Below are 13627 nucleotides of genomic sequence, written 5' to 3'. Positions count from 1 at the left end.
AACTACTAGTGTGAATACACTTGTAAATGGATTTTCATACTTTATTTTCTTACTCCTCAAAGTTAAACTTTACATTCCAAAAATCAATGCTTAAATACTAAAACATTCACGGACTTCATTTAAATTGACTTCTGAATTACTAGCAACACATTGCGACCCTTCTGTTTTATGCAATAATAAAAAATCTACTAATAAAATAACCGATGCATAAATCACATACATACATTAATTGAAACTGGAGAACTGCCTATTCCTCCTCTTATAAAAGTTTCTAAGTAGGAAGCAGCTGAAAAATGTGCCTTTGCATTACACAGTGTAGAACAAAACTGGCACTTCATTTTTGGACATGAAGTATTTTATTTACATAAAAGAAATGGCACACCTTTCCTTCCAGTCTCCTCTAGTAATGATTCAAGTTTCATTTTTGCTTTATTTTTTTTTAATTTATATTAATGTCTACATAAATTAGTTTTAGGCCATTACTTCCTCCACTTCTTTTAACACGTTATTTGTGGGCCCACAACCACCTTCAGCAATGCAGAGTTGAGCTCATCCGTTTCTGAGACCAGACAATTCATGAATACATCTCCCCTGCTTTGATCGCTGCAAAAGCTTTAGAGATCATACCTTCACAGAACCAAAATCAATCACCTCCAAGACACAGTTTTGCTGTGCTTCATTAGTTCTAGTTTTATTCCCAGATAATTATCTATCTAAGAGGAAAATGACCCTTTTTTGTTTCTGGAGGTTTTCTGGGTAGATGCAGGGTGCGGTAGAGAACAGTCTTTTGACATGACCGGCAGCCGTCCTTCATTCTCCCATGTGCAAGTCATTACTGACTTCTGAGGACTACCAGCGGCTGCAGCACTCAGACGGATGGCATCGACCTCTTCCTTATGACAGTTCAGAAGTATTTCAGGGGTTCTAAGCACATGGCAGACTAAATTTTCTTCTCTTAATAAAGTTCTTATGCCCATGTAATATAGTGCAGATTGGATCTGCACAAAAATTAATTCTATATTAACAAACGACAGCTTTGTCTATCAAGTTACATCTTCTGGGAGGCTATAAAAACAGATGTTTCTGTCCGGTGCCTGGAAAGAACTGTCTCAAATTATTTGAATTAATATACTTACGAAGATTCAAATTAAACTCTGTCTGTCCAGGGGTTATTCGTAGTGTCCAAAAATCACAAGCTTAGTATCAGAAGCAGTTAGGCATCTGTAAATTTATATTTGCCTCATGAAAAACTGAAGTTGTAAAACTAGTTCCTCAGAGTTTAACAAAATCCTTTTCACACAATACATGTATTTTCTTATTGCTCAAGAAGGTTTGGGGTTTTTTGAGAATAAACTTCAGAGAGGGCACAATAAAACACAGCTAAAGATTTTATCTGCATCACCCAGCTGAATAAAACACTAACACTTGCTATAAAACCTGTTTGTTTCTATTTTACACTTTGATTTTTGTCTCAACCATAGTTAACACTGTATTAGAGCTCATACCTTTAAAAAATATTACAAATAACATCTTTTAATAGGTTAAGGATGATAATTTTTGAGGCATGTAGACAATTTCTGCAAACTAATGGGTTTAATTAAACCTCTGATGAAGTAGTAATAGAATGTTACAGCCTAAGGAAAAAGAATTGCGGCATGATGTGTTTCAAGACAGAAATATAATCCATGTTTCAAAGTCGTTGTGCATAACCTGCGCTCTCGGGACTGTAACAGAATGGTAATTAAGAGGAATTACCCTAAGGAAATAACATGGTGTTGGTCATTAAAGGATTCCCTTCCTCCATTCCCAGCAAAGCTAAGCAATAGAAAAACATTTAGAGATGAATCTCTAAAGCAATACACACTGCAGTACAAAATAACAGTCTGTATCTTATTAGTAAAAGAATAGATATTAGTAACAAAGATAACACATAATCATTTACAACAACATGCAAGTTTTTCTGGAACAAACTGCTGCTTGCTAGTCAAAATTAATCAATTTCACTTTTGAAATATATATGGCTGACACAATTTTAACTATATCGATTCAAAAATTTAAACAGTAATGCTGGGGAAAAGAAGAAACAAGCCAGCAGCTTTTGGGATTTGTTAACAAAAAGGTTTTGATAGTTTTTATCACTATTTGTAATTTACATTTACAAAAAGAGTGGGGGTGGGGGGTGGAAATCACCTTTCCTTTATACTGCAGTACTACTTAGAAGAGAGATTATCAAAAGCAAAACCTCTAAACCTAGTTCTACGCTTTCTACAAGCCTCTGGGCACATTTATATCTTACAATAAAGCACACTACAGAGATCCAAAAGATAGCACCAATCTGAATGGATAAATTCAGAGTCCACTGTAAAGTGGTTCAGACGTAGAAAGACTACCTTAGCACGGCACTTTACCCAATAATCCCTGCTGAGAGGAGTATGGCAACTAACACAAACACGCAACTTCCAGACCCAAAGCAGATCTTGCATTGCCTAGTAACTGTGTACAACAGTAGCTGCTAATAAAATCTTAGATGTAGAGACTACAAATTTAACCCATGCTGATACATATGCCCATTTTAATAATCTTGGTTAAATCTGGCTTGTATCAGAGACGCTGTTGGAAGAGGCTCATGAAACAAGATGAGATCAAAGCCTCTAGGCTAATGGTAAGAAAAAGTATCAGGGATCAACCATACAAGGTACAGTACTTCCACAAGCAAAGCATTTTCTGCTCTTAACGCTTTAAAATGTATATAATTCTTTTTCTCTGACAGTGAAAGAAAATAGTCATTTTTCCTCTATAATCAGGAGCCCATGACATGTTCCATGGACCCAGCTTTGGCTGTAAAAGCATGCTCAACATCCCAGATCTCATGCCACGGTTTGGATTTCACAGATAAAAGTCTGCTTCCATTCCTAAGGTTACCAACACAGGCATTGTGTTTGTGAAGAATTTGTTGCTTTGGTGGTAGGTATACATGAAACAGTATATAATGCTTGTCTCCACTAAGTGACACCATATATCAATACAACCGTGGTGTTCTGTGAAATGATAGGCCAGTATCCTTCATTTTGTCAGCAGGTTTATTATGATAGCACAGTTGTCTGCGGTTTTTCTGTCATTTGGTCATGTTTTGTGGGCTCTTGGTTTTGTAAATGCATTGCTGTCTGCATACTGTCACTCAGAAGAATCACAAAGCCTAACACCTAGCACATCTTTCAGTCTGCCCCTGGAGTTTTCACACCTCTGCCAACATGTACACAGAAGAAAGAGATGTAGCACCCGTGACTGCTATGAGGACAGAATACATCCAATTACCCTTCAGTATTTGGCAGAACAGACTTGAAAAGAAAAAGCATAAAGACATCACAGATGGTCTATGGACCAGCAACCTTGAAAATATTAGTCAAGCACAAACACAGAGCAGTGTCTACTTGAATCAAAAAGCTACAATCAATAGCTGTCAAAAGATACGAGTTACTCTATTCATCCCGAACAAGAAAGCGCAGATTCAGAAAAGTCAAATTCTTGTGAATTACGTATTTTTCCTACATGCCACAAACTACCCCTTCACTCTAGTTTCTTTGAATGCATGCTGCCTGCTATATTAACAAGCATTCTAGAAGCAAGGAAAAATGATCCTGAAAACTTAGAAACCCTACAAAAAGAGCAGGCACTATTTATTTTATCCTTACTTACCACGTACTTGCAGTCTTAAAAGTTTCATAGAATTTTAAATGTCAAATGAAACTACTGCTATATCTAGTATGCCACAATGCACTCATCTTTTATCCTGTCTGTGTAATTCTTCAGTTAACTTGGTTATTGCTTTTGGAAGTATCTCTCAGGAAAAATATGTTTACTTGTTTGAAAAGTATTTAAAGATGCCTCTTTCAGTAAAATGGCCATAGTGTGTTAGGCCAAAAGATTATTTGGTGCTTAAACATGCTTCTAGCAATGATGGAATCATAGGTCCTTCCCTCATCATACACTCTTTTTTCCAAACAGGTGGGTTTAAGGCTTTCCTCTAGTGTTTCATCCAGACCATCACATTTATGATCACTGACAGAACTATTTTTCACTATTTTGTCCAGATCCTGAATAGACACTTCCACATTTTTTGCACCCACTGCACCTTATAGCTATGAATTTCACAATGAAGTATTTCACCTTTCATTTATATAAATTTCCAGAAAATCTCATTTAATACTGCATTTTTCTTTTTCACAGGGAGACAAGAATTACAGATGTTTCCTATTCAACTTCTCCATTAAACACCACTCATGATGTAAGCAGTATCTAACTATCCCCTATTCAGCTACCTCTTTTCCTAGTCACAGATTTCTCAGCTTTGTTGCTCCACCCTGCACGAAAGCCACCCTGTGCCTCTGAACATATCTTTACATTGAAGAAAATCAGGAAGGGGACCAAAATTGTGTACTGCTGTTCAAGATGCACATATAACACAAGCTGCATATAATGTCATGATGGTAGATTCTCTTTTTTCTAAACTGATCTTCTAATAATCCCTAAATTCCTATCAGCCTGTTTGACTGCCACTGCACTAACATTTTCAGAATATTATCCATACAGACCTTAACATTTCCTTCCTGTGTTCGCCACCCTCTAAGTTTAAGCAAGAATTGTTCCTTCCCTTGTAGAATCTACTCTGCCTTGATCAGAACAGCGTCTCCCACAACTTCTTTGCCCAGGCTCTCAGTCTAACAAAAGCTTTCTGAAACATCTCTGGAAATTTACTATCCTGAGTAAGTACTACTGTTTGCCATTCACTCTGTTTTTCTAAATAAGTTATCAATTCATTTAAAGAGCACAGATGACAGATGTTAACATTCCTCAACCATGGAAGCTTATTACCTGTTAACATCCTTTCATTCCTAACTCTTGATCCAAAAGAGAGTATTTCCTCTTCTGCTTACTGTAAAGGCTCCGATGAAGGAACCTGATGAATAGTTTTGCCTGGATCAGCCAGCTCACTGGCTCCTCCAAGATACTCTAACAATTTCTCTTCATTTCCATCTATGAAAACTGTTCCAACTCCTCTTTAATACTGTGTTTCCCCAGAGACATAGTCTACTGTTTCTTACAAGTGCTATGAGTCTGCTTAAATTAAACTTACTGATCTACAGTTCTCTAGTTCAATCTAGAGTTTTTAAAAAAATGCTGCTGTGCTCCATCTCTCTGACTCAGAAGATTAGTTATGCCACAGGCTATGGAAAATAAATCCACAATTTTGCGCCCCAAACCCCTATTGAATTATTTTAGAGCCACCAGATAAATAACTTCTGGTCCTGGGATTATTTTTTTTTTAACATCTGTTTTGTTGATATGTTCTGAAACCACTTACATTTCAATGAGACAATTCTTTGGTCCCATTCAGCAATAAGAACTGACTCGTGTGAAAAAGAGTCCATAGTTCTTCACGCAATAAACACACATGTAATTAGTTGCCAGATTTTTCTGCTCTGGCCTTACCTTCCCAAGCCTCAACTGCTAACTGGCCCTAGTGAAATTAAGGCAGGCTTCCATTTTTGGGTGGTGTTTTTTAGGTTTTGTTGTTATTTTAAGATTTGTTCAATCTAACCATCCTCTAAAAAAAAAAAAAAAAAAGCATTCAGGCCAGTCAACCACTAACTTGTCAGAATTGACTTCTACTCCATTGTCATTCCCCAAACAAAACTGTGATTTTTTTAATATATAAATGAATTGGATTAAAGTATGGCCTTTTAATACTCTCTTTACTCTGCTGCTTTTCTGGATCATTTTAGAATCATTTTTGACCAGCAGCACAAAGGCATTCTAAGTGCCTTGCAATATTTTTAAAACAGTCTTCATACTGCCTGTAAGCATTTACCCTTTTACATGGCCTTTTTATTGTGTATTTTTTTTTTCCCCCCACCAGACTTAAACTTAAATACGGCAATGATTTCTTTTTCTCCTACATGGAAATCATTGTTAAAAAGTAGCTATTAGTGTCTTAATTTAGGACCCTGCTCAAGGCTATGAATTACTTCTCTTTGGGATTCTCTGAGGAGTTGTTTCAATGAGCTACCATTTAATATCCAAAATAACCTTTGCCAATCAGACTGCATCATGACTTTTATCCAAACCAAAGGACACTGAAGCCTCCCATTTCCAGAAGAACAGACATCATCTCCAAATTTAGCAAAAAATCCATTAGCTCAGCATGACAAGGTCCTGTGAATACTTCCCAATGCCTGGTAACACCTGTAGTGGGCAAAGCACAATGCCAGGGAGGAAAGAGTACTTCCAAGGACAACTTTGCAGTGTAGCTACTCACAGGTGAGTCAGAGAAGCCCTGGTGCTCTGCCCTCAAAGGAAAGCTAATGAAAGCTCATCTCTGCCATGCCCAGGACCACTCTGTCAAACTGTCTGAGCTTACAAGAACTTCTTTCTGCCCGTAAGTGAAAAACACTTCACTACACAATAGCAAAACAGTTGTTCCAGTAGAAAAGACACAACACATTGACAAAAGTATGAAAGTCGCATGCACTGTGAGAAACACACTGACTGAACACAGCCAATTATCTAAAGAAAAACAGGCAACCCCAAACCCGAAAGAACCAGATACAGCAGTTAAATATGAACAGCAGTTTAAAGAAAAAAATATTTCCCTCCCTTGGTGATTTTGAAAGAACATAATAGAGGAAAACGCTATGTTTCATAAGACAGTAAAATCCTAAGTATCATTCTTCAAGGATGAAGAAGGTGCTTTAGAAAACAGCGTCTCAAGACGACAGGTACATTTTCTCATCTCTATTTAAAAAAAAAAAGCAGTAACAAAAGCCTCATCACAAGACACCTTTTGGGAACCAAAAGCCAAAAAATGACTTTAGATATTTCAATTCCATACTAACCGTTAATTCATAGGAAACTCTATAGGTACAAATTACTTAGGCAATTTAACTAAGCCATGGAAAGAAAATTTGAGCTTTTTACACATTTTAAAAGCAACCCAAGAACTTTGATGGTACAATTCATACTTGGGAAGGCACGCCAGACTAACACAGCTAGACTGTATAGACTGCATATTTAAAGCCATTATTACATTTATTATATATATGTCTAATAGGAACATTACACCTGCCTGATAACCTTTCAGATACTTTTCTAGATATATGTACTTCCCACTAATTGCTAAATATACAGGTCAAAACATAAGGGGGGATACATCCTAATTATTACCCTACCTTATACGAAAATATTAGTTACTGGCGATCCAATGATATCATAATTTTTTTCTTGGGTGAGGATCTCTTGCTGATTTCTGCCAACATATATTATTAGTGGTAAAGGATTCAATTTCTCACGGCCTCTAAAATTTAATGGTTTCTGTTATTTTTTCCCCTCTTCCAGTAATACAGAGGAAGAAAATAAAGCTAAAATAAAAGCATGAGATGACACAATTCAAATACCAGCAAGCATTAAGTCCTGAATTAACATTTCATCCCAAAAGGACCTGGTACGTGGAAAGCATGAAAGCTGAAATATAGACCAATACACGGATACACCAGATAACATCACTACATTTTTCTCTGTGTTTTTTTCTTCAAGAACATGAGATATTATAAATGAAATGCTCGACAAGGAGAGACACAAAGCCTGGGTGCCCAAGGATGTTTCTTCTCAGTAACAGAACCAGCACACAAAAAGTAACATTTTCAGAAGACTTTTACACTTTTTTCCCTCCATAGCAGATCACACTAAACAAAATAAACACGAAAAATTATTGCCTTAAAAAGAAACCCCAAACATTATTCCAGTAAATAACTTCACTAATAATAACCAATTATTAAGTGGATACTGGGGGTGGGGTGGGGGGGGGGGGTGGGGAAGAGGCAGTTTCTACAGTGATTCATCAGCATTACGGAAGTTAAAAGTATAAAACATTATGCAATCATTTCTACTGTTGTCTTAACAGTTCCACCAGCATGCCAAGTCCATACATTTCCAGTACAAAAAATTAAGGCTTCTGGGGCCCCTGGCATGCAATGTCCTCTTAACAAAAGCAGAGGGCCAACCGTAAGAGAGTATGGCCACTATCTGCAATCTGTTCATCATAGGGTAAGTAAATAACATGGTGAGCATTTCTTGGTATGCAAGAGGCATCACATCTGTTTGTGAACAGGAATGTGACAAAGTTGTCACATTTTCACACAGTTTCAACAAACGTATTTATGTCACATAGATACTCCCACTTAGCTATGACAAAACTGCAATCTTACACCTCTGGGGTCGCCATCTAAAAAAATATTTCCAACTGCACTGCACCTAAAGGGGGAGGGGGGAACTAAACCACCCCGTCCTTCATATCGAGAACACAGACAGCTTGGCACAGCTGTCCAGGCTTTCTCCAGATGCCAGTGATTCAGCATGATAGGTATGGACAAGAGAGGCCAACAGAAGGAATAGAAAAACGCTGCTATAGGAACATTTTGCAGGTTGTAACTGTGTCAGATACGGCCATCAAAGCCTGACTACCTATACAATAGTTCTGTATCCTAGGCACCCAGGTTCAAAGGAATACTGTAACCCCGCACTGTAATCCCGTTAGAATTAAGCAAGCCTTAACTATGATTTTAAACAACCAGATGCCTAAGTCACATTTAACAAGCTGAGTTATTAAGTGACAGGAAACAGCAGGTTTTCCAGCGTACTCTGAAGTACCTAATCACTTACCATTAGTTCTCTTGCATTGTGTGAAGAACTTAATTTCTTACAACAAACTGCTGTAACAGTTCAAAAAATTCAGCGAGTCTAAACACTAAAGTAGCACTACCGAGTACAAGTTTCCAGTAGACTTGTTTTAACATTTTCTACTTTTACTCTTGCCATTTGCTCTAACAACTCAACAGGTTAAGCAATCCAAAATGAGTAACAACTCACTGGGAACAAAGCTTTCCAGCTTACTGGAAAACATGCCGATTTCCAAAACAAACTATGGGATTCCAAGGCTTTAATTAGGACCTGCTGAAGACAAAGGCATCCTTTTCATTTCTCAAGACCCTCTGTTATATAAAAAAACCAAATGAACGGATCTCCACCCCTTTGAATTCAGCCAGACCCAGTGTTCCTCGGAAGATCAACCTTAAGAGCAGACATAATTCGCGTACAGCCATGAATTCCAATAGCCCAGGTCTGCTATCGCAAATGTCCACACTGCTATTGCCAACTACAGCTCAAAAGCTTTGAGAGCAAGATAAAATAATCTACAATCTAAGTAAACAAAACCTAATAATTTTTTGGAGTGCTACCTATGCTACCCTCTGAAACACCAGTTTAATGAACATATTTTAGGACACTTTAGTTGTGATAGATTATTCTCCCCTCAAATGCTAGAATGATATGCTTGATGTGCTTCAGAGCAAGTACCTTAATTTTATATTTTGGTTGCTAGACCACCTTAGTTTTTCACAGATATATCTACTTGAAAACGTTTTCCTTCTGAGAAGTATAACGTTCGACTTTTCACGGCTTCCCATGAGATTGTGCTACCACGAGAGGCCACGGAGAAATAGATCAAGGTGAATCTTCCCGGTCAGAGCTGGGAACCCGAGGCCAGCAGCCGGCAGAGAGGGCGGCAGCACCTCCCGCTGCCTCGGCCCCTGCAGTTCCAGGGATCTCCTCTGCGCAAGGGAGGAAAACCCCCGCAGAGGACGAGGCGCGGAGGGGACGGACCCCAGGCGGGGAAGGCGGTGGCCCCCGGCCGGCACCGCCCGGGCACTGCTGCCACCCGCGGCGGGGCGGGCAGCCAGCCCCTCGGCCCCACGGAGCCCCACGGCGGGCAGCCCCTCAGTCCCACGGGGCGGGGGGGGGGGCAGCCCCTCGGCCCCATGGGGGGAAGCTTCTCAGCCCCACGGAGCCCCATGGCGAGCGACCCCTCAGTCCCTCGGGGGGGCGGGGAGCCCCACGGCGGGCGGATCCTCAGTCCCACGGGGGGGCGGCCGCGGTCAGACCCGCAGCCCCCCGGGGCCGGCGGCGGACAAAGCCTCAGCCCCACGGGGGATGGCCAGGGGCAGACCCTCATCCCCGCGGAAGCCCACGACGGGGGCCGGCCGCGGGCAGCCCCTCCTCAGCCGCGCCGCCTTCCCGGGCCCGCTCGGCCTCCCAGCAAAGCCCACCCACGCCGGCGCGGGCACCCCACGCCTCCATGCAGCCCTCCCACGGACACGCCGCTCCCATCCCCACCTGTGGGCAGCCCGCCACCGGGCAGGCACCCGCAGGGCGCCGCTCCCCACGCGTGGGCCGCCTCCACGAGCCGCGGGCGGCCTCCGCCCCGACGGGCAGCCATGTTCGACCCGCAGCCCGGCGGGTCAGGGGGACGCTCACCCTTGACGGCGCGTTCGCTGGTGGCGTGAGGCGGCAGCAGCAGCACCTTGCTCCCCTCCTTGGCGGACATCGCTGGGCGGCTGCCGGGCTCCGGCGGCGGCTGCTGGGCGCGGCGGCGCCTTCGTCCGCCCCCTCCGCCGGCGGGCTGGCGGGGAGAGGGGAGCGTGAGGCGGCCGGCGGCGAGGCGGGGCGGGGGCGGCTAGAGGCCGCGGGCGGCGGCGGCCCAGCGGAACATGGCGGCAGGCGCGGCTCCCAGCTCCTCGCGTAGCGAAGGGACAGTCCGCCTCGGGCCCGGCATGCACCGCGCCGCCACCCCACGAGGGGACTACGGGAGCGTGGCGAAACTCCTGGCTCCGCCGCGATCGCGCGGCGCGGCCGTTAGGGAGCGTGGCGAAACTCCGCTCTCCCCCGCGGCCGGGAGCCGGCAGCGCCCCCGCCCCCGGGCCGGGCCCGGGCCGTGCCGGCGGGGCGGGGGGCGGTGCGGCGGGCGGCCCGGCCCCCAGCGGCCCCCTCAGCGGGCGAGGGCCGGCGGCCACCATGGAGAGCTCCGCGGGGCCGCCCCCCGAGCGGCGGCAGGGCTGGGGGCGCCATTTTGTCGGGCAGAAGGGACGAGCGCGGGTGCCCAGGCCGCCCCCCCCCAGAGCCACCTCAGGGCGAGGCGCCCCTCAGCGCTGGGAGAGGCCCCGCGGCCTCGGCCCACCTGTGAGGCCTGGGTCGGGAGACGGAGGGGGAGAAAGGCGGCCCCCACCCCACGGCAAAGCCTGGGCACTGCTTCGGGCAGGCCGCCCCCAGGGCGAAGGGGGCATAGGAGCATGGAGGGCCCCGACCCCCCCCGGGGCTGCTTGGGGACGCAGCAGGGCAGGACACCGCACACGGGGCCCCCAGCCCCGCCACGGCCCCCCTCGCACACCCACCGTGCACACCTGGCATGCAGCAACAGCCCCAGCCGCATGCCGGGCCTGAGAGCGGGCTTTGCTTTGGCAGAAGGGCTGGTGGTACAACTGTGCTAAACCTAAGCGAACCCGCTCATTCTTTATGACTAGCCCGTATTAAATGACTTATCTCTTTTTCTGTCAAAGTCAGTTCCTGCTTTCCTTTGTACCAGTTGTTAATTTCATCTTCTCACCTTCAGTTTAATATATCCTCAGTTGTGCTGGCACAGGTTGGCTGTAGGACTGCACTGGAGCTGAGATCACAAATTAGCTCGGTTTAAAAACCAAACCCAAACAAAACAACATCCCCCCCCAAAAACACCCCAGACCAGAAACCTCTGTATTTGGCATCACTTACCGATCTGCCAACAAACCCAGTCAGATCTAGCAAACATCTAAATACATACATATAACAACATTTATTAGTGTATCTGAAGAGTTGCTGCTTTGCATCTCAGCTAATAATACAGCTGTGATGCATTATTTGCACTGAGCTGGACAAACTATTTCATACAGTAAATCAGGAATTTAAGAAAGAAAAGCCATTCAGAGGTTATAGTTTCCAGTAAGGTCTTGGTACTTGCAAGGTCCAAGGGAAAAGGATGACAGCTAAGGCAAGCATCTGCCATCTTGAGCGTGAAAAGCTGTTTGGCTCAAGCAAAAATACATTGGAATTGATGGGTTACACAAGAGCTTGGCTTGACCTTGCCTTTTTATTACACAGTCAAGACAGTCCAGGCAAGAAACTTTGAATGAAACATCACTATCAAGACATTCAAGGAAGCAACTGAAAATTTCAAGGGAATTTGAATGATAAACCCTTGGGTAGTTTCTTGTAGAACTCCAGAGTTTTAGAAAAAAAAGAGTTATGTTAATTCCATGTCCACAAGTAAAATGTTTGGGCACACAAAAAGAGAGCTGGGATACATATAGAGTATCATGGAAGAAATCCTGGATGACTGTTTTGGATTTAATCACCAAGTTTTCCAGTAGCAGGAATTACTACTACCTTATACCACATGTTCTGTAAATGTCTGTCATTGTACAACCAATTTAAAGGGCCTGGTTTTTAAATAGAACAAAAGCTCACTTGCTTCAATAGCATGCATGTGTATCCATTCAGAATATGCAGCGAGCATGGCATAGGAAGGGCAGTAAGTAAATGTTGCTGCTATTGACTTAGCATTAGCTTAAAACAGACCTGCTGGAACAAGGAGCAGGGGGGATTAATGCAGCCTCTTATTTAGGATCAAAAGACACTTAGTAATAAATGCAGTTTGAGTATTTGACAGCATGAAACAGCACATAGATCCTTGTATTATGAAGAAATTCATTTGTCCATAGATTTCCAAACACACACGGAGCTTAAGACCTTGCTGAGTGTCGTCAGAAATTCCCTCTTCACCTCACCTGAAGTGCAGTTGCAAGAGAGATGCCTCTTACTCAGTTGCTCACTTCTCTCATGAGCCTGCAGCCAACATGAGTCTTGTCTCCTGGGGTGCGAATTAAAGGGGCTGATGCAGACAGAACTCTGGTTGAGGGAAAAGCATAGCATAATTTTATTTTGCTATGATGCTGTGCCAGAAGGAGACATTATCAGCTTCTAGGCAACATACCTAGTGCCCTGCATGCTGAAACACTTCCAGTGATATTCAGGCATCGCGTGACGAAAAGGCTCACACAGATGAACTCTTGCTGGGTTCCGCCCCTTCCCCCCCCCTCCCCCCCCAATTCATTAGATCGATGTGATAAATGGCGTTGTGTCTGCCTACAAACGACACCTCTTTAAAACATGAAAAATAATTTGTATGGCCATTTTTTGGATAACAACAGCTAGAAAGAGAAGTTAGCTGGCACAGTTATCGTGTGGGTTTGTTGGTTTTTTCCTAACATATTCCATCTTGCCTCATTAAAATACAGAGCACGTGCCTTTGTCTTTAGGACAATACCAAAACCCAATTAGGGAGAGAGAGAACTACAGAACACTACCTAAGCCCTTTAGCTTGTTGAAGCTTTTTCAAGCAGTATTGTCTCTAAATCTACTAGAGACTCTGGAAGGGGCAATTCACACTGCCCCAACATACCTCACGGTGAAAGCAAAGCTGATTGATTCAGTACATCTCGCGTCCAAGGAATCTATTGCTACTCACACCACAAGTAACATCATAATTGTAGGAACTTAGGAACACAATTATGAACAGAAACGTGGCCTTGCAGGTAGAAGTCAGCGTGCCTTTATAATCCTGACAGTTTCCCACAGATCTGCCATAAATGCCAGCCAAATTAAAGTATTTCTGAAAAGCAAAGTCACATTTTTACTTCCTGTTCAG

The 13627-nt window shown here is 43.4% G+C and overlaps 1 protein-coding gene across 7 annotated transcripts in view; it reads right to left on the bottom strand.

Moving 5' to 3' along the window:
- PPP3CB (protein phosphatase 3 catalytic subunit beta) overlaps positions 1 to 10798 on the bottom strand; it is a 47943-nt gene extending 37145 nt beyond the window's left edge. For 5 of the 7 annotated variants that reach the window (XR_005106192.1, XM_037400293.1, XM_037400296.1 and 2 more), the window contains exon 1: positions 10366 to 10797. Coding sequence is in view for 6 of the 7 variants with exons in the window: in XM_037400293.1 (XP_037256190.1) it covers positions 10366 to 10435 (70 nt within the window). In the remaining variant the exon portion in view is untranslated. Of the gene's footprint in view, positions 1 to 10365 lie in introns of all 7 variants that reach the window. The other 2 variants (XM_037400292.1, XM_037400295.1) reach the window with 1 other exon arrangement.
- Positions 10799 to 13627: the final 2829 nt, after the last annotated feature.

This window comes from Falco rusticolus, chromosome 9 (genome assembly GCF_015220075.1).
Source record: "Falco rusticolus isolate bFalRus1 chromosome 9, bFalRus1.pri, whole genome shotgun sequence".
Lineage (NCBI taxonomy): Eukaryota > Metazoa > Chordata > Aves > Falconiformes > Falconidae > Falco > Falco rusticolus.
This window is presented reverse-complemented; position numbering and strand designations above follow the sequence as displayed.